Below are 26,280 nucleotides of genomic sequence, written 5' to 3' on the forward strand. Positions count from 1 at the left end.
TGCACCTAATTGTGTCTAGGAAAGGAAAACTAAAGGTTCCTGTGGACTAGTTCAATCTTAATTGTGCTAATGGCACTATCAGACCTGAAGAGAGATGAATGGAGCATTGAAAGGACAAGAGGGACCCACAGACCCTATTCAGAGGAATATGGACTATTATTTTAGCAGAGTTCCAGGCTCTATCCCTAATTTTATGAGGATATTTATGCAAATAAATATAATTTCTGAACATCTTTTGTCAAAGAGTTCACAAGAAAACATGAAAACTGTTGCCTTTTAAATGTAGATGCAATTAATGATGCGAGGTCCAAGAGAAGAGAAGCAAGTACCTAGGAGGGCAGGGGGCAGAAAGCCTTAGGGATTGTGACAGGACCTGCCAGATCACAGCCTCTCCATGGACTCTTTCCATAAATGATGTTACAAAGAGGGAACATCTTTCACATCTGTAGCAGCCACAGGCTCAGCTTGCTGAGTGCCCAGTGTGGCCAGGGAACCATAGCCAAGGAAACTCTAGATAGAGATCACAGGAAATGCAAGAAAAACAAACATTTCTTGCCCTGCAGACCTAAAGAAACGTATCTGGATCTGCTCCATCCATGCACAGCACATCCCCAACCCATCAGCATCCCTCCCCACTTCCCAGATGGGCTTCTCCACTGGGAACAAGCAAGCCAGGACAGCTCTTGGGGAAATCTCACTGGGGCTGCCAGATTTTGCAATCAGAGCAGCTCTTCCTTTTCCCTAACCACCTCCTACTCCTTATCCAGCCTGACTGAGGGGCCACAGAGTAACCAGGTCTCTGATAAACTTTTTTATCAGTGAATGAAGCTGGTTCCTAAGCAGGTGGATTTACTGGATGAAGGGATCATTCTCTTTCCTCCTGTACATTTTCTGAGTCTCTGTGGTGGGGTGACTCCCAGCCTCCACCTCCAGTTTTATTACCGAGCATGTTGGTGTGGAATAGCCCAATTTCGGCCAGCAGCCTTGGCTGTGTCCCCTCCCAACACCTTGCCCATCCCAGCCTAGTGACTGGGGCTTATCCACACTGGTTTATCCAGAAATCCAAAGCACAGCACCACGGGGGCCGCGACGAAGCAAGTCCCCTCCATCCCACCAGGCCTGGCACATTCTTGCACACAGCAGGACGTGGCTGAGGGCACCACGTGTGTCCCAGCTGCCAAACGAAGATGCTCACACAACTGGTACGAACTTAATGAGGTGCCATCAGCGGTAAATGCTGCCTTCGACGGGGGAGAAAACCGATGTGGGCTCCCGTGGCACAGATCAATGGCTGGGTCGATCGCGAGGTCCTCGCTCGGAGGCCGCTCGGTGAGTGAAAGCACTGCTTGGCTGCACAGAGCCAGAGCAAGCAGCCCCCAAAAAATGGGCTTTTAATCACTCTGCGTGAAATAAAATTGGAGTTTGCTTTGGTCTGCTCACGGACTGAGGCTGTTCCCGGGAGGGAGCCTGGGGGATGCTCCCATGCCTGCCCTGGAAGAACGCAGGGCTCGGTGTGCGCAGCCGTGACACCGAGCCTGCCTGGCTCTCTCATTTGCACGATTCACTCCTGCAAATCCTTAGGAACAAGGTGTGCTGGTTTCAGCTGGTGTTAGAGTTACTTTTCTTTGCAGTGGCCAGTACGGGGCTACGCCTTGGATTTCTGAGCCCAAACCATGACACGAGGGTGGTCACCTCATTCCGCCCAGCACACGCCTTATCCACCTGCAGGAAGGAGGGGAACATTTTGCACTCCTCTGGGCAGAGCAGCCTGCTGATGTCAGTGGTGATGGAAGCACTGACTTTGTGCTGTCCCTTTCCCCTCCACTTGGCTGAGGGAAATGCTCTGCAGACACCAGCCCACGTCACGGGCTCCTGTGCCGGCGGTGAGTGCGGCGTTTGGGCGTCTCCATCTTGCATGGAGCCAGTGCCTGATCCCAGCTGCCAGTGGCATGGTCTTCTCTTCAAAACCATGTTTTCAATTAGGGTTTCATGTGCAGATTGTGCCTTTATTGGCAGAGGCCTCCTCCTGAGGCCCGGAGATTGATTTATGAAGTTGATTAAAATATTAAAATAATTTTGTGCCATGCTGCAAACACCCTGTGATGTGCATTTTTCTCATAGTTGGTGTCATTCCAATTAGCTTGAGACTCTCTTCTCCTCCTCCTCTTGTGACCTGCTTTATTCACTAACTAATTACAGTTATCCTGGTCCTACTTTTGTATTTATTAGAGATGATGCATATGTGTGGTCGCTGAGCAGTTTGGAATGGGCTGATGAGCAGTGGGGAGCCCGGCAGGCCGGAGCTGTTCTGAGTGGAGAAGGCATCCAGAACTGTCTAGTTGGAGCTATTTATTCTGATCTGCCTTATGTCACTGGCAAAATGAGGGTGAATCAGTGGAGAAGCAGGGAATAAAATCTATCTACCGTGAATAGCAAGCTCTGTCTCTTGGCTAACTGGGATTTCTCTGTGAGAGAGCCCTGGGTTTCCTGAGATGCCTCCTATGTCCACAAGCTGATCTCCCCTGGTATCATCAAGAGCCCTGAACATCCTCGATGTCCTTCCAAGAGTATTTTGTGGCCATCAAAGAGCTAAGTATAGCACTGATCCCCTCTGCACTGCCCACAGTTCACCCTACCAGCTACCAAAGCCACAGGCGGAGTCACTCACAAAGCACAAAGTCGGAGCCAGCACCCAGTGCCCAAATGCTGCAGTCAGAAGTTAAAAGTTTATGTCCAGGCATTACATGCAGACCCCCATGGGATCCCTGTGGTCCCATGAGTGCTTTGGTGCTTCACACATAGTGGGAAGAACGCTCTGGATCCTGTCCAGGGGCAGCCCTGCGAGCAGCACAGGGCAGGCACAGCTCTGGGAGTGTGGGCAGGAGCCGGGTGTGGAGTGAGGAGCTGCCTTGGCCAGCTGCATACCATGGACTAAAATGGAAATTATCCTGTCAGCAAGGCACTGCAGGCCCTGTGCCACCACGGGGCTTTGCGGCTGAGCCCCGGGAGCCACTGCTGCCCCCAGCCACGGGGAAGGTGGGAGCTCGGGAATGGGAGATATTTCACCGCCAGATCAAGAATTGCCGCTGTTCACATCCCCTCTGGCCCAGCATCGTGAAACAGCAACAATGCTCATGCCCAGCTCCGACTGCAGCAGCTGCCTCTCATTCCCACCTGGCATCACTTGAGAAACCCGTGTGTGAAGTGATGGCGTTGGGACCACGGGGCACTCCAGGTCTGCTCCCCACCACCCGTGCTGGCCCCAGGATTGCAGGGAGCGCTCCCGAATGATTAATAACGCCGCGAGCCCGTAAACAACCCACCTCCACGGCGCTTTCTCCTGCTAAACAGGGGCATTGCTATGGCAAACTTCATTTATCACTATTTAAAACCCAAACAAACGAGTACAGGGTGTTATAAATACGCTTACAAGACGAGCTGCGCCGGGAAAACAGGGAAAAAGAAAATGAGCCGGGAGCAACGGAGGAGGCGTGTGGGAGCACATCTCCATTTGCTGGCTTCCACAAAGCGAGGCTGCTCTTGGCAGCACCTGCAGGGCAGGATTCAAGTGCCTTTATGACCTCTGTCACCATCAGCCCTACAATAGGCCCTGTAATACACCACAGATGTTTTTTGAACAGAAAAATATCAGACCCGGGGAATTTCCCCAACTCCCTGGAGGAGAGAGATGAATTGGCAAATGGAAGGCTACAGCGATAAGGGAGTTTTTATAAACATAACCTAATTGTATTACTTCAAAGTCCTGAAGTTTATTGCCCTGTTTAATGATGTGTCTCGTTATTTATGGTGTAGCACAATGAGTCTGCTATTGATTTAATGCACTTCCTTAAAGACTGTCATTGTCACAAGCAATAAAACAAAGCCATTCTGAGACAGCTCAATTATGTCACATCTCCATCAGCCAACCCCGAGCACCCCCAGCGTGTGGGGGCCACCGTGGGGAATGGGTCACCCTGGGGAAGGATGCAGCCAGAGTGTGGAAGCTGAAGGGCAGGAGCTGGCAGGGTGGGTTTGCCTGGCTCAAGGATGCTGCCAAGGGACATGTGCCACCGTCTCTTGACACTGGGCACTCAGTTTGGGACAAGTTTCCTACTTGAGCCCACTAACCAGCATGGTGAAGGTCAATGCATGGGGAGAGGGGGTGATTTGTGCCCCTGCCCGTTCCCGCTGCCCTTCTCACCTTTCTGGTACTGGAGCCAGAGCTGCTGCTGGACCTTCTTGCTGGGGAAGTGGATGGTGCAGCTGAACTCGGAGCCGTACAGCGCCTCCGCGATGTAGTGGGAGCCAAACTGCTGGATGAAGGAGAGCAGCTCCTCCCGGCTGCTGTCCTTGTTCAGGATCTTCAGGATGTTTGCAAAGCCTGTGGGAGGGAGGCAGGGGATGTGTGTGGGTTGGCCAGGCAGGACTGGCAGCCACAACCCCCAGGAGACAGCCCCACAGGATCCCTGCTCAGGTCATACAAGTCCCTGTGTGGGTGCAAAGTGCAGTTCCTTCTCTCTTACCTCCATCATCTACCTGGTCCTTTGGAATCCACAACCTGTTATAACCCTGGGCTGTGGCTCTGAGTTCCTTCTATGATTCCTCTCTCTAAGAAATTTCTTAAAGCATTTCACAGGGATGTGCACATGGACATGTGTGTGCACACACACCCACACACACCCCCTCCTGCCACCTCCAGCCTGGAGGCACATCATCAACGCCCTTCCCAGAGGATGTGCTTGGCCTTTCCTTGGCTGTATCCATAACCAGAGGTGTTCCATCTCTAGTGCACACACCCTGCACAACTGGTATCTGTTTTGGGGAGAGCTGGAGACAGCCCAGGGGGACACACGGGGCTGGGCTGATGGCAGCTCCGTGGGTGTGCAAAGGCTAGGGCATCACTTGAGCAACATCCACGGAGACTGTGGGGACCCCTGGCATGGGACAAGGACATGGACCCTAACTGCTCTGTGGATGTGAAATATCCTGGAAGCGCTGGTGACTCCACAGCACCTCAGCATCATTTAGAATTGCTGATATCATCGTTTTGGTTCAGTGGTGGAACGGAAAACACACTGCAAGAAAATACGTCACAACTGTCACCAAAATGAGATTATCTGGCTGGTTGGTTGCTTGGTTTATTGAAAGGGAAGGCTGGTTTAATAAAAAAAGCCAGAAGAATTCATTTTGAGCTGAACCCAAGTATTTTTTTCAGCTCTGAGCAGGTTATTTCATTTTGGGGCTGTGCAGCCTGTTAGCACTAAAATCTTTTTTTTTCCTTTCTCTCTCCATTTAACAACTCGTTGAGTTTTAAATAAAAAAATGCTATTTTGAAATGAAAAGGCAAAACATTTCAGGTTGCAACAAAATGTTTCAGCATTTCTGAAACAAAATGTGTAGCTATAAAAACGTGGAAGTGAAATGTTTTGACATTTGCAGGATCCTCCCACCCACCCCTTCTTCATCTGCGACTCCCAGCTTTATATGACCTGCTTTTACAAGTGCTTTGGGTCCTTTAGATACCACATTTTTTCAAGTACTTACTGATTTTCATACATACACGTACACACAGCCACCCCCCACGAATCCTCCCCGAGGCGCTGCTTATTGGCTTCATCCTGACTTTGACCTCAGCTCTTGGCTGAGCCGCACAAAGTCCCTGCCTCAGTTTCCACCTTGTAAAAAGGAGGAAAATCTCTCTGCCTGCCTCTGCAGGGCGCTGGGAGCAGACCCTGGAGGTGGGAAATGTCAGTGGGATGCTTGGGACAGAAGGACACCGCCCGCCCACGCAGACATGCGTCTCCCTGCCCCTGGAATCCCTCACCTGCAGAGAGGGTGATGGAGCTGAGCTTCACCCTGTAGAGGTTGCTCCTGACCCTCCAGTGCTGCACCATGGGGTAGCCCATTGCCTCGTCATACTTGATGTCCCCTGCAAAGGAAGAGCCACTGCTGACCGCGCTCTGGGGAGTGCTTAATGCTCCCACCAGGCAACTGCTTAGCGAGGGGTGAGAAATGGGATGGCTGGAGGGACAGAAACCTCCCTAGCAGTGATGCCACGGGGTCCTGGGGCTGCTGGCAGGACCAGCACTGCGGCTGCTGGGAGCTCATGGGGATGGAGGTGCTGCCATCTGTGTCGGGGTGGACTCACACAGCCCTTAGACTGTTTCTGCCCCGGGCACCCAGGAGGGGTGGCACAAAGGACCCTGAGATGCCACTGGTGCTGATTCCTCTCAGGAACCACGCTGGGATCCAGGGTGGGAAAAGGGGTTCTTAATTCTGCAGTTGCCCCAGGGGCACTGAGCTCATACCGGTGAGAAGCTGGAGGTCGGGCAGGGGCTCCGAGAGGACACCACGGCACTGCTCCTCCACGGGCAGTGGGATCACCAGGAGCCCGTCAGCCAGCTGTGGGAAGTCCTTGATGAAGTTATTCTCCCTGCAGAGAGAAAAAGACAACTGCAAAGCAACGATGCAGGGCACGGCCAGGCAGAGGGGCTGAGCTGCCCTGGTGGCACTTGGGACAGGCAGCTCAGGAGGGCGAGGGACATCTCCTTGAGCAGGAGCCCTACCAGGGGATGGGGTTTGCAGCCCCCGCTGCAACCCGTCCCTGACTGTGCAGCCCTCTGAGGTGATACTTAATGAGCTCCCCAGGGACCACAGCTCCATTAGCACTCCAGAAGCATGGAACTTCTCTCAGCCTGGGGACCCAGCTACTATTTTGGCCCAGATTTTCCAAGTGGGCCACTGGAGTGGGGATAGAGAGCGGTGAGAAGAGAGGAACAGCTGCCACATCTCAAAACTGCCCCTTTCCACACCTGCAGCATCTTGATAAGGACACCAGACCAAGCCCTGCTGGGGCTCCACACAGCAGGCAGCACCATCACCCCACAGCTTCACCCCCTGGATGACTCGCTCTCCAAAAGGAGCAAAAAGTACATTTAGAGACAGGCACCAAAAAAACCCCACTCTCGTGTGCAGCTCACAGTGCAATTTTACTACACATGCAGGATCTTTCCTAACCTTGGCAGGTATAACATTGTATAATAGGCCCCTAATGAATTGTTTCTAGAACAACGGTACCGGGGAAATTATTTGAAATGGTGAACAGACAGGTCTCTGGGAGACGAGCCTCCCCCGGCAACCGAAAATGCCTCACGCCTGCGCAAAGGAAACAGGAGGGGGGATTTTAAATATTGATCTTAGAGCCAAAATATAGGCCAGGAGGCTCCCCGTCCTCCGGGTACGGAGACAAAAGGGCAGCGGAGCAGAAGAAAGGGAGGTTCCTGCAAAATCAGGTCAGCCCCAGGAGCCGGGGGGAGGTTCAGGCTGGCAACGCCTGCTCCAGCTGCATTTTTTGGAACAGACTTTCTGTTAAACAGCAGCTGGTCTAACTCATCTTTCCCTGGTTTTACACCCCCAACAGCCCGTTCCTGGGGGGATGCTCCCCCATCCCATGATCATCTCGCAAGTGGGGACACCCCGGCTATTTCCATGAGTCCCACTGCAGTGAGATGCTGAATTCGTGGAGCACTTCCCCAGGGTCCTCCCACTGCTCTGGGGCCAGGATATGGCCAGTGCAACCTGCACCAGAGGTGAGCAAGAGGCCACAGCATTGTGCAACCAGCCTGGGGATCTTCCCAGCCCCAAGGTTGGCGAGAAGCACAGGGATGAACAGCTGCAGATGGGAACAGGGGTCCAGGAAGTGTTCAGGGCCAGACAGGACAGGTCTTTGAGCAAGGTGGTCTAGTGGAAGATGTCCCTACCCATGGCAGGGGGCTGGAACTAGCAAGGTCCCTTCCAACCCAAACCATTCCAGGATTCCCTGGCTGCACAGGCAGCAGCTGCCTCCTGCTGTACCCCCACCTCGGAGCTGCCACCACCTGATTGTGTCTCAGGAGCTTCATTTTAGTCACTGCCAGAGAGAAAGTGCTTTATCTGTCTGAGGGGGAAAACCTCTTGCTCGCACTGTGCTCACAAATCTCCTGTTGATCCTGCTGGGTGTGGGATCCCCGTGGTGGAGCGTTCTGCTCCTCTGAGCCCTGCAAACGGGGAACTGCAATTACTGCCGGAGTCAGGAGCCGTGTGGGTGGTGGGAAACGGGGCTGCAAAATTAGGCATGTCGGGAGGGAACAGGGGAAGGAGTGTGTTGGAGTCTCTGCTGCTCTGCCTCAGCAGAACAGGGAAAACATCAGCGCTGCCAAATCCCAAAGCCATGGAGAAGCGTGATGCTGCACTGGGAAAGTGGGATGCAGCTGCACTGAGCCCACCTGCCATCCTGGAGCATGGGGATTGTCCCCTCCCCAATGGCTCAGCCCCATACCCTGCACCAGGGGCTAGCACAGAGCCCAGGAGAGTCACTGCCTGCCCAGCCCCACATCCCATCTCCAAGAGGGCCAGGAGGGGATGCCCAAAAGGACAATGCCCCTGGCTGGTGGCACCTTCCCAAGTGCTCTCTCACATGAAGAGACAAAGCTGGCAGTGCCAGAAGAGCTCAGTCCCAGGGGACAGAGACACATGGCACGACAAACACAAGCTTGTGTTCATCCATTGCCCTGCACCCCAGCACAGGGTAGAGAAGATGCAAAGAAGCAGCGTCTCTTCTTCCCCCATCAACCCACCTGGAGCATCTCACCAACACCTGCCCATGCCATGAGCCCATAAAACAGCTGTCCCTGGGCATGAGTGGGCTCAAGGGGACCCATGCACAGCAGCTGCTGCCTCTGTGAGGAGGTATTAACCCAACAGATGCACTCTTCAGGAAGGGCTGCTCCTGCAATCCATTTGTTTAACTGCTCTGCACTTGAAAGGTCAGGGAAAAACAAGGGGCAAGCAGGAGCCAAGGTGTGGGCACACACCAACATGTGCCCACAGCGTGCTCCCATGAAAGGAAGGAGCAGCAGCACAAGGCAGAACTTCAGAACACTTCCATGATGCATTTTTGCTACCAAACCCTTCCTGCATTGCTTTCCCCTCTCCCCACCTCCAGACCCCCGCTCCCTGCCATTCCAAGGAAGGGATGAGACAAAGCCATGCAGGGGGAGCACTCGCTGGATGCAGACACGGCACAGCCCCTCTGCAGAGCCTCTGCTGCCTCTGGGGGTGCAGGTGATGGGGACACACCAGGCAGGGGACACTGCTGCCAGAGCTGCCCAAGGCATGGCATTCCATGGATCTGCAGCCGGCAGAGGGCTGCAGCTCCTCTTCCACGGGGCCTTAATAATAAACCTGTGGCTCGCACGCTGCCCGCTGTGGAGGCACAAAACGAGAGTTCCTGCCAGGCTTTTGTGCTCTCTGGAAGCTCTGATCAAAGCTCTGTGGGAGGGGCAGGGACACAGACAAGGGGAGGGATGTGACAGCATCCCTGTGCACGTGCCTTCCATCTGCTCCCTGCCGAGCCACCTTCGCACAGGAGCAGGACCAGGTGTGGGATTCGCACCTGGGGCGCGGGGCTGTTTCCAAGAGGCACGGCAATGCCTTCATAACCTGGCAATTCCTACCAATCATGGAACCAGGTTTATTCCAACGGGATCAGGGGGCAGCCAGGCAAACCTGCTAGGACCACAACATCCTCATCCTTTGTTCTGCTCTCCCAGCATCTCCCCAACACTCAGGGAGCAGGGGCCAGATACTCAGTGGAGCAGCGAGCACGCCGCTCTCTCCAGAATCCACCCAAGGGCACAGCGCTCTCCTGGTGGGGATCTGAGCATCTCCCGGGGCATTTTGCAGATACTGAGTCATTATACAAGGAAATGCAGTTTCTCCTTCTCAGCCCTGGTCCCCAACAGCATCCAACCCAGAGTATGTGCCTGCCTTGGAGAAAACTGACTTCCATATAAATGAGTCTGGTGCTGGGAAAGGTCAAGTAGCCAAAGGCTTTAGTGAGCTCTGATACCAGCAGGGTGGGCTCAGGATTGTTGTTTGGATTAAACTGAGCTCAAAATCCTGGCCTTGATGGACTCTTGGTGTAACCTTGGAGTCATAAAACATGCCTGTTACCTCTGGTGACACAGATAACTGACAGCAGCTCCCCTGTCTCAGGGTGCTGGTGAGGTAACAGCTGCTCAGGTACCAGAAGGAGGGCTCAGGCAGTGAGAACCCACTGTTCTCAGCTGTTCTTCTGTCCTTCTGACACCAGATACACAAACTAGCCATGTTTTTGGGGCCTCTGACCTTAAACACCACCCCCAAGGTCACGCGGCACAGCCGTGGCTCGGTGCAGTGCAGGGCTGCATCGCTGCTCTCCGCAGCACTGGCAGCATCTCACACAGCCCCTGGGGAGCCTCCAAAAAGGACCAGTGTCCCACAGCACCCCCGAGCACAATGGGCTTCTGGGGGAGCAGGAGAGCCTGATGCAGACACTGGGGAGTAGGTGGAGCCCTGTGGTCTTCCTGGATGGAGCCACGGCTGGCAGATCCTGGTCCACGGCACAGTGATCCTGACCCCGGGACACTGCATCTCCTTGCTGAGATGCTGAAATCCAGGGCCAAGCTTGCAGTGGGATTCTGGCCTGCAGCAGGGAAAGATCAGCTGGTAGCTGATCATTCATTTAATTTTCCTGTTAGCAACATGTCTGGGTGAAGGAGCAGCTTCTCCTCCTTGGCTCAGTCAGCTGTGGCTTCCTCCCTTCGCACTCTGCTCCCAAAGGACACGGCCTTGAGGACGGACTCTGCCCACCAACATATTTGGAGACCTTTCTTGCACCTGTACAACTCCCACTACAAGTCCAAACACCAGCTGCCACGGGGCTCCCTGCCACCACCCACCACCGACAGCAGGTAAACAATCTGCATTGCAGCAACCGGGCAAGTATATTCATGAAGGGGTAAATATATATATATAAAATGACCCCACAAGCGATTAGCTTATGCCCTGAAGCGTGAGATTTAATTACCCTTATCTGAGCCAGCACAGCTACAAATGTTAATCACATTATCATCCAGTGAGCTTATGTTCAGCAAAGTGCCTACGCGAGGACCGTGCTTTCTGCTATGCAAGTCTGAGAGGACGCCTGCTCTGGCAAAGAATTATTTATTAATCTTACTTCCTTCTGTCCCACATTGGCTCGGGGAGAACATGATGGATTTGAGGCTATTTAGTGCCAGCTTTTCCCTCAACTTTCCCTTGGACAAGTTCCCACCAGGGTGGCTGCAAGCTCAGGAGAGCCCAGCCTGCATGTGACACAGGGATGTTGAGAAATAGCTTCTTTTTAGCTTGTCATCACCAAAAAAAAAATTGATCTGCAGTCACTGGGAGACAGAAAAGAGGGTGTCCTGTTGCCACAGCCACTTAGGAAAAGGTAAGCACACTGTAAATCTCCCACCATGTGTCTCCGTGACCTCAGGCACGGGTGAATTATAAAGGTTTAATGCAAATCCTCTGAACCAGCAGTTACTTACTCCAAATTTACTGGACATTAATTTCAGCGAGCACCCACTCCTGTAGAATGGGGTAGGATAAAAAAAGTGACACTGGCTGGGTTTTGCCACGTCCTGGAGCCCCTTCCAGCTCCCTAGCTTTCAGCTTTAACCATGGTTTGCACTGTTATATGGTCAGACCAGGCTGTGGGGAGAGAGAGGACACACAACCCTGATCGCTCCGGTCGCAGTCGCCCCTGTTCCCCCATCAGCCCCTGATGCTGCAGGTAAGACTCTGTGCTGCCCATCCCTCCATGTCCCCAGCGTGTCCCACTTCAGTGCCAGCAATAAACAGCCTGACAATATTCAATAGCTGCCTTACCCCCTGGTTCAGGGAGAATTAGCATTTAAATTGAGGTGTTTCAGGAGGTAAATCATGCCGGCGCTGGGGCTGCAGTGCCTGCGGGAATGCACGGTGCTCTTCAGGCCGGTTCAATGGGTCTGCAGGGATGGTGCTTAGCACTATCCCCTCCATCTGCCCTTGGGCTGAGCCCCAAAACCCTCCGTGGGGCTGGGAGCGACTAGGACCCTCTTCCCACCTCCTACTCCCCCTTGGACTGGACTCCAGCTCCATGGTTCTTTGACCCCAGCACTGGAATATTAGTTGTTGTGCCACACTGGCACAGCTGTGAGAGACCCTCAGGAGCAGCACCGTGGCTCCTCTTCCCTCACTGTGCCCATTTTCAGGACAGTGAAAAATGGGAGGGGACAGCAAGAGCCAGGGCAAAGGGTGGTGGCCTCACCAGGGTCTATGGATTCCCAGGAACTGCAAAGACCACTGGTGCCTGTGCCACTGGGCACGTGGTGCCATGCAGGGACCCCAGTCATGGCACAGTGATGGTGTCAGCGGGACAGAAGGGCACAGGTGGTGGGGGCAGCACTGCAAGGGAAAGGGATTCCTTCCTAGTGTATAGTTTATTCCTTGTAAAACAGTTGATCCAAAGGTATTTGTCAACTCTGCTTGAAACAGCTGCAGAACCTGAGCAGAGATTTGTTTTCTGTTTTTCCTTAAGTACAAAATAGATGGAGGAAGACAAATAGTTCTCATCACTGCACTGCCCCCACCTCCACTCCTCCCAGCATGTCCTTTGCCTCCCTGGGAACTAAAGGCAAGTTTCAGCAGAGACTGTGACTGCTTTTCCCTTCTCCATTAGCGCACTGGAACATCAACCTCTTTTCACATCACCACTGCTGCTGTTGAACTGATAACTCAACTCTCCACACCACTCATGCCTGAGCCTGGGTCAGCAGTTCCCTCTGGCCACAGGATTCCTGTACTCAAGCCCATCAACATCATGTTCCTCCAATCCTGGTCCATTCCAACCTGATATTCCCACAGATATCTCCAGACATCCCCCAAACACTGAAGCTCTCCTCTAGTCCGCACAGCCCCGGCGATGCCACCAAGCACTGAGAGAAACTCAGCCAGCAGTGCCCACCACTGCAGCACTGATGGTGAACATGATATTCATGTTCATCATGAAGAAAAACTGCAGCCTGTCCTGAAGTAATTTCTAAAGGAAACACAAAGGAATTTCCTTCCAGATGGAGAAGCAGCGAGGGCCAGGAGCAGAGATCTCCCTCCTGTATTCCACTGAGCCCTGGAGCAGGCAGCCAGTGGGAAGAGGTGCTGCTGGAGAAGGTCCACCACCAGCACATGGCTCTGGCCAGCAGAGGCAACAAAGTTCAGGTGGAATATCCATAGCCTGGCCCCTGTTTATCATCTTTTACTCTTTTCCCCACCCTGCTCACCATTACAGAGCTATTCATTTATTCTGGTAAGGAGTGTCTCCTGTGGGTGAAATCCTGTGGTAGGCTGTGGATCTTTCTTCCTCCGGAAAGCCTCTTGGGAATAGGCTGCAATGGAGTGCCAAGTAAAAACAAATTTGGGAAGTTGCAGTTCCCACAGCAACGTCTGGTGCCTGTGCAGCAGGCAGAGTGCAGGCTCAGGAACCTCGGATTTATGCCTTAATTGTGGAGTCAGGGCTGCAGAAGGAATCCTGTGCAAAGCTCTAGTTTTCACTCTCTTATGGAACTTTGCAAATATATGGATTATTCCCTTTGAGTTTGAAATTTTCTGTGCTTGACCTAAGTTTAAACGTGATTTCCTGCAAGAAGTTTTAATAAAGGTTAAAAAAACCCATGTTTGAGTGAAAGAGTGAAGGGGGGAAAAAAAAATCAGACACACTCACGGCTGGAGAAAAGGAAAAGAAACAGAGAAACACAAACTGGCTTGGGCTGGAAGGGACCTTAAAGATCATCTCATTTCAATCCTCTACCATGGACAGGGACACTTGGCACTAGACTAGGTTGTTCCAAGCCCCTTCCTGACCTTGGACACTTGCAGGGATGGGACAGCCACAGCTTCTCTGGGCAACCTGTGCCAGGGTCCCACCGCTCTCACAGTGCCTCAGCAGCCTTGTCCTGAGCCTTGAAACTTGTGGCAGGGCCAGGGTGACACATCTGAGCCACGTGTCATCCCTCCTCGACTGGAAGCTCTCCCAACACCTGATGTGGATGATGAGAAATCCACACATCTGCAAAAGGCTGGTGCTGCTTAGTGTCTGCCAGGAGGATCTGTGTCTGGCTGCATGTTATCTGCTCTTCAAGGCATCTCCCTCCATTACCTTTGCCCCCACTGACAGCCAGAGGCTCTGACCTTGTCGGCTTCCATAAGCTCAGCAACTCCCAGCTCTTTTACGATTTGAGACGACGGACAGAACTCCTGGAGCAGCTCACGGAGCTCCTGCCCACCAGGCTGTGGCCACTGTGAGATGGCGTGGGCAGGTATCCCCACAGGGATGATTTTTCCATGCCTGGACGCTCCCTGTGGGTGATGATTTCAGCGCTGAGCTGAGCCAGGGCCGCGGCTCCTCTCCCGCGGGTTGTTTGGGTGCCGTTTGCAATCTCTTCCCAAGCGCTGCTCAGTCAGTTCCATCCCCGGCGCTTCCCTTGGCATTGTTTGTAACGAGGCAACAAATGCAAAACTCCCACTGCCTTCAGAGGAGCCAGGACTACCCGCCAGGACTTCCCAAGGAGCTGGCGCGAGGCCGGTGCCTGAGTTGCATCCAGTTCCTGTGGGATTTGGGCACGGCAAGGCACAGTCAGCGGCCTCTCCACACACCAACAGCCCCTCGCACCAGCAGCTTTTCCAGGGAAACCCACAGCCCAGCTGCAGCTTCCTGGGAAGCACAAGCACTGCCTTTAATATTAATATTTGCCTTTCCAATGTAAATGCAGACCCAGCTCTCCGCTCAGCACACACATCCATTCTCCTCAACAATTTGAGATCTTAAACATTTATTTTTTTTTCTCTCTCCTAAGCTTCATCGTTAACCTTTAAGATGAAGATAAGGCGTAAGAGTTTGGAAAGGAATCAGGAGGGACCTTGGAAATGAGCCAGGAGCAGTGTTAACACTGGGCTGCACATCATATCTCTTCGGTTCTTCTCTCCCCCAGGGTGATTCGGACTGCTCTTGACTACCACCGTGGTATTACAAACCCTAATGAGGTTTGGAAAATAAGAAACCCACTGTGGCGTGGGAGAAACTAATAGAAATTGTTTTGTCTTCTCTCTATTAGTCATTAGAAGCAGAAGAAAAACAGCCACAGGCAGTGGCAGGGCTGCAATACCACCACACATTTCATATGCTGGCACTCCGACAAAGTCATTTCAACGCAGCTAAAGCTCCCACTTCCCCTCTGCACCAGACCTCCCGTAAGCCAGCATGGGCTTCAGCTGCACCAGCAGCCCTGTGCCAGGATCCTGAGCCTGGGTTGACCCCAGTGGTGCCCAGTGCCTGCCCAAGGTGCCCATGAAGGATGCTTGGACAGCCCACGGCTCTACCAGCCTGGTGTCCTAAGGGACGGGGACAAGCAGGGAGGCAATGGCAGTACCCAGGCAGGGCCGTGCCTGGGGACACTTCCCATAAGCAGCAGCTCCCTGGCACTGTCAGGTAGCCAGAGCATATGGAGAATTAGCTGGAATTCGTGACCACATCTGCAGAGGTGTGTTTCTGTGTGCGGAGTTAATTACAGAAAACCACTAATGACCTGCAGGGTGGGGTGACGGCACCTTGCAGTGAACTCACCCCTGCCATCCTCCCAGGGAACGGCGGAGCCCAGCCCCATTCCCAGGCTCAGAGAGGAGCCTGGAGCACTTCCCACTTTGCTTCCCTCCTCCCAGCTCTGCAGCCATCACACACTGGCTGCCTGATGACAAGTGGCAGTGCCATCACACCTTCCAGATGTTCACCTGCTGCCCACGGGCAGGGGCACAGCTGGTGGGTGGCACCATCTCTGGAAAGCTGGGATCAGGCACAAAGGCTGCTCTGCCTGCACTGGGCTCCTTCGGCCCACGCTGGGGGAGAAATGAACCGGCACAAACGCCCCGAGCTTTCATCTCCAGAAAATTGTTATTGAAGGCAGCAGCCCATGGGAGACTCCTCGCCCGGCTGCAGCCTGGGCAGGGAGAGAGCATGAGGAGCATTGCTGGGGCATGGGGAGGAGGGTGAGGGGTGCTGGGCTGGTCCTGCCTTCCTGGGCACTCAGCCACGCCTCCAGCATCCAAGCCAGGTCACATTGCCCAGGAACCATGTGCAGTGGGAGGCTTAGATCTCCTGGGTTATGCCACATGTCCTGTGGGTGGGAATGTAATAGGGGATGGGAGGGATCCCAGCATAGCCTGTCCACTACTTTTGGGTTCAACTACTGGGGGTCAAGCCCAAACCCAGCACTTGCCTCCAGGTTCATGCAGTCAGGAGTTACATCACAACTCATAGCACAACAAATCCTCCATCTCTGGGGAGAACACCTGGGATGGGAAAGAGGAAGACAAGATTTTCTGCTGCACTGAGGATTGTATCCAAGCCCTGCTGCTACCTGGGAAGCAGGTATGGCTCGACAGCTGGCGTAGCTGTGGAGCACTCAGATATCCCCACGCTGGTGCCTGCTCCTGACTGCACTGCCTGGAGCAAGGATTCACATTGCTAAGTCAATGTCAAGCTGACTTAGTCCTTGGATGGGGAATCTCCATCAACCACTGCTGGCACAAGTGAGGAGGAGCAGTCACAGGCTGGTAGGTGCCAGCCTTGTCCCTGGAGGGGACACTGAAGCAGCTCCATGGTGTGAGCAGCACAAACCCACAGCCCATGCTAACGGTGACCACCACAGTGCCCATAGCATGATGGAAGAACGCTGCTCTCACAGCTTCGAGTTGTGTGATCACAATTTACAGCCTCAAACCCTCCTGTCTCTCTCTCTTCATGCTTTTCAGCTGAACATAACCCTCATTTTCATGTGTCCCGAGTGGGTGCAGAGCCCCTGTGGCCCAGGAGCAGCTGCAGCCTGTGTCACATGAGGAAGGAAGAAGCAGCAATTCCTCTCTCCAAGGCTGCCCACCACTGCAAGGCTATAAAAACAATAAGGACCCCCTGGGATGAAAGGTACTCCATAAATCTGAGCTGTTATTACAAAACCAATCTCCACCACATCTCTTAATAATGCAGATTAACTGTGCAATAACACCAGCTATAATTAGCATCATAAAAGTCAGATATGGGAAAGGCCAGCAGGTCAGCAAGTCCATCCCGCAGACTGCTCCCCACAGCACAGGGAAGGGGGAAGACTCCTGGGTGCCTCCTCCTGATTCCATAGAACCATGGAATCATTTAAGTCAGAGAAGACAGGCTGACAACAGCAGAGCAGGGTCCTTGCAGGAGGAGCCTGTGTGCAGCCCAGCTCCCTGATGGATAAGCATTCCCCCAGAACCTGCATGTCCCATCCCACAAGAAGCTCCCAGAGCCAGGAGACAGGACCTTCACATTCACACACATACCCACCCCCCTGCCTTTTCCCCAGCAGCATTCCCTGACTGGGATCCAACTGCCTGCTTCTACCCTGCCCAGGGACCAGCACTCCTCCTCACTGCCATCCCAACCCAGCTAACACACAGAGCAAGCCCCGACACCCGCTGCCTTCCCCCACCTCCTGCTTCCATCATTTTCCTCGCCTCCACGGTATAACCAGCACTTCAGCCCTGCCATCCCTGTGGGCCTGGCAGCGTGGCAGTGGGAAGGGCAGGAGGGAGGGCTCCCTGCCCGGGTTCAGCACTGCACTGCCCAATTAGTGCTGCTGCGTGGCGGGTTCCGTGCGCGCTGCGTGATGAGCTGTGGGAATGCAAATCCGAACTTGCTCCGCCGCAGCAGCAGCTAACAAGATAATGAATATTTTCATCAGCTGCAGAGAATACAAACATCTGCACAGGCACAACGGCGCTGCTGGGGCTGGGGGAGCAGGGGTACAGTGGAAGAACAGCTCCTCAGCATCCCTTGCTGCAGAGGCAGCAGCTCCACTGCCAGGGAAAGGAAATTTCTGGTCCCTGAACCCAGAAAAGCCTGTGGGTGACACTCCGTGAGCTCCAGCGGGTGCTGCTACTGTCCCTGACAGCAGTGCCTTGCCTCTAGACTGTGCCAGTGTCTGCAAGAGCTTTCCAATCCCCCTGACATGGGCAGGGACCCCTTCCACTATCCCAGGTTGCTCCAAGCCCCATCCAACCTGGCCTTGGACACTTGCAGGGATGGGGCAGCCACAGCTTCTCTGGGCAACCTGTGCAAGTTCCACCCTCTGATTAAGGAATTTTTTCCTAATCTGAATCTTGCAATCAGGGATGTAGAATTGTTTTTGGGCTCTGGCTGCAGTGGCAGGTTCCACCCTAGCCATCCCTGTTCCTCCTCCTCATCCTCCTCCTCCTCCTCCTCACCAGGGCTTGAGGCACAGGCTGGGAGAGGTGAGGCTCTCACAGGCAATGGTTAAAAAGCAGAGACCAACCATGTGCGAGGTTACCCTGCTGCCTGCACAGACAGGAATGAAACGGAGCAGCTCATAGGCACATCTGGAGCTGGGATGTGGCAGCAGGAGCGGGAGGTGGCTGTGATGGCTGTGCCCATGGGCAATGAGTACACAGTGGCCCACTCCCTAAATCCTACCTGCACCAGGCACAGAACCATTCTGAGAACCTCTGAGAATCTCTCTCTAAACAACCTCTATGACAAAGCACCTCTTCCACTTGCGACCCCTGCTCTGTCTTTAGGGTATCACTGGCACTACACTTGCTTTTGTTTCTCTAGAAGAATAAAAAAAGCTTCCAACCCGGTGCAAAAGCATGTGGCTGCAGACTACCAGCTCAAAGCCACACAATCTGTCCTCCTTTCTGGTGGGATGAGAACTTTGAAATGGAATGAGATGTAACACTGACCTAACTGATGGAGTGCTGTGCTAATTGCATTAGTCATTTATAGAAGGGAGTGATAAAATCTCACTGCTGAGCCTGCCAGCGAAGATGTGCTCAAAGTACATGTATGCAACCTTGTTATGGGCTCTGAAAAGCGCTGCACGGACTCAAAAAGCTGCCAGGATGTTCCCAACACCAGGTTGAGAGGTGGGATAGAGGAAAATCAGCTCAGAGAGGGGCCCTTTGGAGGATGCAAAGCCGCTGCGTGAGGCATGGCCACAGCAGGCACCAGGACATCTCTGCTCTGCAGGCGGCATCCCTGGCTGGGAGCAGGCACAGCACATACCAGCAGTGGAGCATCACATCCCACAGCTGATCCCACCTCCACAGAGCTGCTAAACTGCTCCCAACCCCTTAGCTGCTACTGAGCACCACGGCGTGAGGCTTTAGCCTGGCTTGGAAAGACATCATTGCTTCCAACTAGCATGTCTGAGGCTTCAGAGTTGTGAACAGGTAATAGAATTGCAGCAACAAATAATAAAAAGAGGAATGAAATGGAAGGCAGCCACTGGAAAAGAGACCCATCCATTATCCTGGCCTGAAGGGTAATAGGTAAACAAGGCGTTGGTGCACGGGGTTGGTGCTGAGCTCACCGGCACAGGAATAATAAACAGTGCAATTATAACTCCTGTGCTTGGAGGTTTCAAAAAGAGGGAATAACGCAGGAAAAAAAATCCACAGTGTTAATTTAACTAGTTACAGACATTCCACGTGTGATGCTGGGGGGGAGCAGGATGTCCCCACCATGGCTGACTCACGAGCTCCCAGCCACACACCACTAGCAAAGTCCCCCCGGCTTCTCACACCCAGATGTGATGCTGGGCCCAGCTGAGCCCCCATCCCAGCCCCTGGCAGCACCCCTGGGTGGGAGGGAACCAGGTGGGAGCTCACATGAGGTGCAGGGGGAAGCAACAGAGTGGAGATGTTTCCCAAAACAGCCCTGTAAGGGATGGTGCCGAGCTGCCAGCTCACCCCGCTGTCACTGTGCTGGTTTATTAAAGGCTGAGAAGCGTCGAGGGGAAGGAATGACAGATTTAAAATTAACTTGCCAAACTCCCCATCAATATTATGACAATTCCCTGCATCAGTTCACTGACCTGACAGCATGAATGGAGCTGTGTGGAGGCAGAGCTGCGGGCTGGCAGCACTCGGGGCGGGCGCCCATCCCTCTCCATGGTACCCCAACCTCCTCAAAGCTGTGCTCAGAACCACCTCCAACCTGCCCTTTTCCTTCCCCAAGGCTGGAAAGAAGCAGCAGCCCTGTTTCACAGGTGGGGGTGGGAGGAACAGCATCCCACAAGGACTGATTTCCAATACTTGACACAGTACAGCATGGCATGGCATGGCACAGCATGGCACCCCTGGATCCTCCAGAGCTGTCCTCTCTGGATATGGAGAAGGGAAACCACTAGGTGCTCCAGCAGAGTCTATGCAGTGTGGGAGCAGCAGCATGAATCCTTTCCCTCTCTACAGCCACCAAATAATTTTGGTTCCTTATCTGCCCCTCAACACCCCGAAACTCCCCAGACCTGCTGCATGTCTGCTGGGAGGGAATCAAATGGGGGCTACAGGGGTATTCCCTGTGTCCTGGGGCTATGGGAAGCTGGAGCAAGAGCCAGGACAAGAGGCAGAGCCAGAGGCAGGGACAGGAAGGGACCCTGGTCAGGGCAGATGGATGCTCCTGGGAAGTGCTCTGACATCCTGTTTGCCATGCAGCAATAATCCAGCAAGTAAAGCTGGCTCCACCGGCAGCATTTTGGGATTTCTCCATATTAATGGCATAAAAGCAACAGTCTGAAACTGAAAACAGCTTTTAAACAAAAATCTCTATTCCCTCATGGCGAAGAGACGGCACAAAAACTGATAAAGAACGAACAAACAAACCATTTGGAAAATAATTCCTCAGTGATTTGGGAACGGCACGGAGTTTGGGCTCTGCCCCACCGTGAGGCAACGGGGGGAAAATCACTCTAATCTAGTCTTTAGTGAGCTGGATCCACTGCTGAGCCTCCCAGCTAGACTGGAAGGTGTGACTGGAATAGATCAGCTCCAATCCCATCTACTTATTAACACCACACAGCATTTTGTCTTATGAGAAGAACCTTTTTTAAAGAAAGTAGAGGGGTGCTCAGAAGAAGGTGGCTGTGAGTGTGCATTTGGCTCAGTGGTGGAAGGAGCAAGGGAGGGTTTTGGTGTGTGATGGAAAATCCCTCCTCTGACCCCTCTCAAAGCACCCACAAGGGACCACACAGGAGAAGTAACACTGAAGGAGTGCTTTGATTTAAAGCCTTGCAATAAAACAGCAGCATCAGCACTGACATGGGGCACTCCTCTGAGCAGGAACCTTGATGTTGCCATGTCCAACAGATCACCCCAACCTCCCTGGAAATGATTAGTGGTTATTAAGCCACCTCAGTACAGAAAACGGTGTCCACAGTGCTCCTAACTCCTGATGGCTGAGCTGCAGGGAGGCTGTGGTGCTCACATCCTGCTGGCCTGTGGCTTCACTGTCACTGATGAGTGGGGAAAGGGTCCTTGGCACCAGCACAAAGGGATGTGGGAGCAGGGACAGGCTCCAGGCAGCACTGTAAGTTGTTCCATCAGTGCTGGTGTCTATATGGAGCACGTATGGGGCAGCATGAACCAGTCTGCCTGCTGCCCAGCCCTGCTGTGGGTACATCCTGGCTGGTGTTTCCCCCTTCCTCCACCCTTCTCTTGGGCATTACCATCTCCTCAGTCACACCACTGAAGTCCCTGGGTGCTGCCTGACCCCCTTGCATAAAATGACACCAGTTAAAGGGGAAACCCAAAATCTGAGGCAGCGTGTTGCTCTGAGGTCTGGCACCTCCCCAGGTGTGCAGCTTTCCCACTGCCAGCCCACTGTGCTGCATTCCCATGTCCTTCCTTACTCTGCATCCTGAAGGTTCCTGCTGCACCTGCCCATCCTCTTCAGCTGGTCAGACACGCTGAAGATGTTGGTGCTACATCCCAGTGAGGGCCAAGCATGGCCAGAAGGATGTCAGGACCTTTGGTGGGGCCAAACAATAGGTCAGGAGATAACAGACAGAAGCTGATGCCCAGGAAGTTCCACCTGAACATGAAGAAGAACTTCTTTACTGTGCAGGTGATTGAGCATTGGAACAGATTGCCCAGAGAGGGCGTGGACTCTTCCTCACTGGATTATTCATGAACTGCCTGGACACAATCCTGTGCCACATGTGCTCTGGGATGGCCCTGCTTGAGCAGGGAGGCTGGACCAGGTGAGCCACTGTGGTCCCTTCCATCCTCACCCATCCTGTGATTCTGTGTGACCACACAGCCACCAGAAGGACAGAGACTCCAATCAGTGCTGCAGCCCCTTAGGTGGCAAAGAGACCTCCCTGACCATAATGGGATGGAAATTCTGTGGTAACTCATAGGTGTTGCCCAGGCCAGGGTGTGTGAGACAGCTTTTCCCAGCACAAAGGCTCCCTCCCAACACCATGCTGATATGCCTGGCAAATCCAGAATATCCTATTTATTACAGACACTGAAGATGCGGCGACATGGGAAGCAGATACCATTCAAAGGACTGTCACATCTGCATAGCTAAAGGATCCCAGCAGTTATAAATCCCTCTAAAATACTCAGCCCCTTGTTCTGATAGCAGGTTCTTGCTCCTACTTTGCAGAAACAGGCTTTTAATCCCTGGTATTAGGCAGCTTCCTGCTATGTTTCAAATGCACCAAATTAAGGGCTTCTCTAACAGCTGGTGTCTTAATGCTCAGAGAGGTTCTTGAACATCTATGAAAATCAGAGGCAAATTACATCTTTTAGTTAATAATTTCTTCTCCATTAACCTCCTTCTCTTCCCTTGTTAAGAGATGATGTAATGGTGCTTCTACGGCGTAACCCACCGACACCCTGGGCAGCCTGGCCGTGGGGAAGGACACTGTGCTCCGGGAACTGAGCCCTCCTCATCACTGCCTGCTGCCTCTGGAGCCGACAGCCCGCATTCAAATGCGAAAGGGCAGCCGTCCTGACCTCCCAGGCTGCTGGAAGTATTTCTGGAGCAAGATGTGCTGCCTCCCTCCAGGCTCTGAGCTCTGCCGAGCCAGTTCATCGCACGCTACAGTCTGCACTGCGTGGGCAGCTTTGCAGGTTGCTCTTGTTTCAGACCTGCTTTCCCCTGACCCATCACAGCTGTTACACCTGGGACTAGGACACTGAAAACCCTGTTTGGCACAGCAGGTTGTGCAAAGAACTTGGCTGTCACTGTGCAGCCCCTCACTGGGAAAAGTTTCCCCACGTTGCACTCCCCGGCCACATCCCATTCAGCACGTGGGAAGGAGGATGGATCACTAACAGCCCTTTCTGTTAGCCACAAAACCTGTCAGCCAGAGCCCCAGGGGCTTTGGGCTCTGGCCCCTGGAAGATGCCATCCTAACACCTCAGGTGTTTAATCCTGAGGGCAGCTCCAGCATGAACCACTCCTGATCCAGCCCTGCACTGCCCAAATCCACCATCCCCAGAGCGCCCTCAGAGGGGAAAACTTGGAGAAGCCACATCCCAGGATAAACCAGTCCCACAGACAACATTGTGTGCTTTCCAGTTGGAATTTAGCCCTGAGGACAGGGGATGCATTTGCTACCTGGAAACATCCCTTAGACCCACTAGTTGCTGGAAAACTTCATCTCTGCAGCCCCTGGCTCTGCTCTGATGGACCCACTGACGCTTGTAATGTGTGAGGGAGAGAAAGCAAAGAGGAGTCCAGTGGGAAAACTGCCTTTGTGTCCTGTCAGTTCTCACTTCCAGCAAAGGCTGAGACTCTCCTGGCTCTAAGCACTGCACTGGCTGTGGCTTTCTCAGCACCTCTGTGCTGATGGAGCTTGTAATGCTTCTGCCATCAAGAGAGCAGAAAGCCAGAGTTCAGCCTGAAGCCACAGCCAGGAAAGCTTTGCACTGAGCTGGGGAAGAGCACCCAGCAAAACTCTGTGGTCAGCAGGGTGAGCACCCACAGCTCCAGTTAAAATCAGAGGCAGCAATGAGGCCTCAGTGCCCAAACAGGAAAGAAACACTCAGTGAAAAACACTCAGTGCAGGTGCTGGGCAGGGAAGAGCCATGTCTGCGTGGGATGTGGGCTGGATTCTTTCCCGACTGTGGTCAGTGCTGCTGCTTTGAAACTCATACACCCACCCTGCCTTACACCTGATCAAAATGCAGCTGCACTCAGGAGAACTGAAGAAAAATAACTAAATAACTCATTGTCCAGCCCTGAATTCACCACGCTCTCCTCTGTGAGCACTGCAAGGTGAAGGTATTTACCTTCAGCTCATTTACATTATTTAGCATGCTATATCCACAACTCCTCCCAGTGCTGTAATGGGGACACTGAATAAAAACAGCTTGCATAGGCTGAAAATATGCCAAAGGAAATGCTCTTTCGTACTACAGCAATTAGATGTTGGAACTCATTGTCACAGGATATTGCAGAGATGAAAGACATCAGTGTTCAGATAGAGATGAGGCAACACTACCAAGAAAAGCCCACAGAACACAATTAAAAACTCATCTGATGATAAACACACTGGCCCAGGAGGGTCCTGTGTTGCTGCCTGTGGGAAGGATGAGCAAGTAGGAAAGCCACAGATGCTTGTTGTCCTCTTGTTCTCTTCCCCTAGTGAGCATATCAGAGACGCTGGCTTTGTACCACTGGACCTTGGTCCTGTCTCACCATCCTGCTGTTCCCAAGACCAGAAGCAGAACCAGGACATACCTGAAAGTCATCTGGAACACCTGGCCTTGGTTGACATGCTGGGTCCTGTTGTTATAGCCATGAAGCATCTCCCCAAAAAGGGTGTCGTTGAACTTGGCATCCGACTTCAGGCACTTGGGGCCCTCGCAGATGTCAGAGAGCATCAGGCAGGACTTCCCATCCGGGGCCAGCTTGTACTCCTCCACGCACCTGAGGGGCACCACAGGCTACTTGAGATGGGCCAGGCACAGAGCATCCCACCCCACCAGCCTCTGCCAAGCCCAGCCAAGCCCCACCAACACCTGCAGCATCTGCCTGAGCAGGAGAAGGGGGTCACAGAGCCCAAATCCTCTGCCCAGGCTGGGATGGGTGACCAGCAAACAAGCACATGGCTCCCAACCCTGCTCCTTCGTGCAGCAGGATGGCCCATCTGCCTGTGGCCAGGGCAGTGAGCACCCTGGTCTAGTGTAAGTTGTCCCAGCCCATGACAGGGTGGTTGGAAAAGACATTCTTTAAGATCCCTTCCAACCCAAACCATTCTGTTTCCATGCTCTCCTGCCTGGAGCTGCCCCTGCGCTGGAGAGCAAAGCTGAGCCCACTGTGCATCTGCTGCTCAGGTGCAAACATTCTCATGTCAGAGCAAAGTAAAATCAAGCTCCTGCCTCTTTTTCCACCCAGCAGTGCTCTCCTGCAAGGAAGCAGCTCCAGCATGGCTGCTCCTTTGCTCTTTGATCCCACTTTCAAACATACTGTGGGTAAGATGCACATGCTCACCTCCAACAGACAGGAAGGGAAAGTGAGAGAGGCAGCAGGAATGTGATTTAACTGCAGACAATGGAGACCTCAGTGGAATCTTTTGGATATGTGCTTACTCTGCCTGCCTCCTCCTCCTCTTCCTCCAGCTCTTTTCCCAGCATTGTGGCTCCCACCTGACAGGGAAACCTCCATTTCCTGCCTGCCCCTTCCTCCTTGTAGCCACAGCGCTCTGCAAACACCACTCCCACCTCCATCCAGGCCTGCTTCCCTCTGCCATTCCTCTACTGCATGTTACTGCTGCAAGTGAAACTCCCACCCGTCTGTCACACTTTTCCTTGCCTGTTCCCGAAGTGCAGCTCAGCCTTGAAAAGAAATTATGGAAAAAAAAAAAAAAAAAAAAAAAACCTGGGAAACAGCCTCTGTCCTTAGAGAATGGAAGACTGAAATGCAGATTCCCTGCAGGGGCATGGATAGAGACCATGGAACATCCCAAGGTTTTCTAGATCCTCCCTACAAAGGATGACCTTATGGGTTTCCAACCCCTTCTGCAGGCACAGCACAGGCAGTGTGCTCTCTCTCTGTGACTCAACCACTCTGTGCTGCTAAACAACAATAAAAAAAAGAAGGCAGTGGAGGGAAAAAGCCCACAACAATCCAGCAAAAAGGGATAAATAAGGGAGAAGCTGGCACAGGAAAAGCTCCCTGTGCTGCTCTTCCCAGGGAGCAGCCAGGGCTGCACGAGGTCTCTGCTGCACTTGCAGCATCGAGACTTGACAGGGTAACTCCTCTGAGTTACTGTTAGGAATTTGCTCCCACTCTTGCTTGAGGGCATTTCCTTCCCAAAAGGGCTCCTTTTCCTCTCCTTCACCTAATCCTTCCCACTGGGACATGAAGGAGGGTCCTGGGTGTGCCTGAAAGTGTGAACCAGCCATGGGATGCAGCCGGCAGGGCCGGGGTGGGCGATGGATGGCTGCAGCTGTGCAGCACAAAGCCAGATAATCACTGAGCTCCTTTTAGAGCACACTGCAGCCAGGGAGATCTTCCTGAGAGAAAATGCTAAATTGTGTAGGATTATAGGATCCCGGCCA

At 53.2% G+C, this 26,280-nt stretch overlaps 1 protein-coding gene across 1 annotated transcript in view; it reads right to left on the bottom strand.

Annotated features, from left to right (window-relative positions):
- The window catches only part of ASTN2 (astrotactin 2), a 314,924-nt gene that overhangs the window by 105,312 nt on the left and 183,332 nt on the right, over positions 1–26,280 (bottom strand). Inside the window, exons 13-16 of the mRNA XM_050319770.1 lie at positions 24,458–24,646; positions 6,309–6,433; positions 5,825–5,929; positions 4,202–4,381 (exon numbers count right to left, since the gene is read on the bottom strand). Of these exons, the coding sequence (XP_050175727.1) occupies positions 4,202–4,381; positions 5,825–5,929; positions 6,309–6,433; positions 24,458–24,646 (599 nt within the window). The remainder of the gene's footprint in view (positions 1–4,201; positions 4,382–5,824; positions 5,930–6,308; positions 6,434–24,457; positions 24,647–26,280) is intronic.

Source organism: Myiozetetes cayanensis, unplaced genomic scaffold, assembly GCF_022539395.1.
Source record: "Myiozetetes cayanensis isolate MyiCay16 unplaced genomic scaffold, myiCay2020 scf23, whole genome shotgun sequence".
Lineage (NCBI taxonomy): Eukaryota > Metazoa > Chordata > Aves > Passeriformes > Tyrannidae > Myiozetetes > Myiozetetes cayanensis.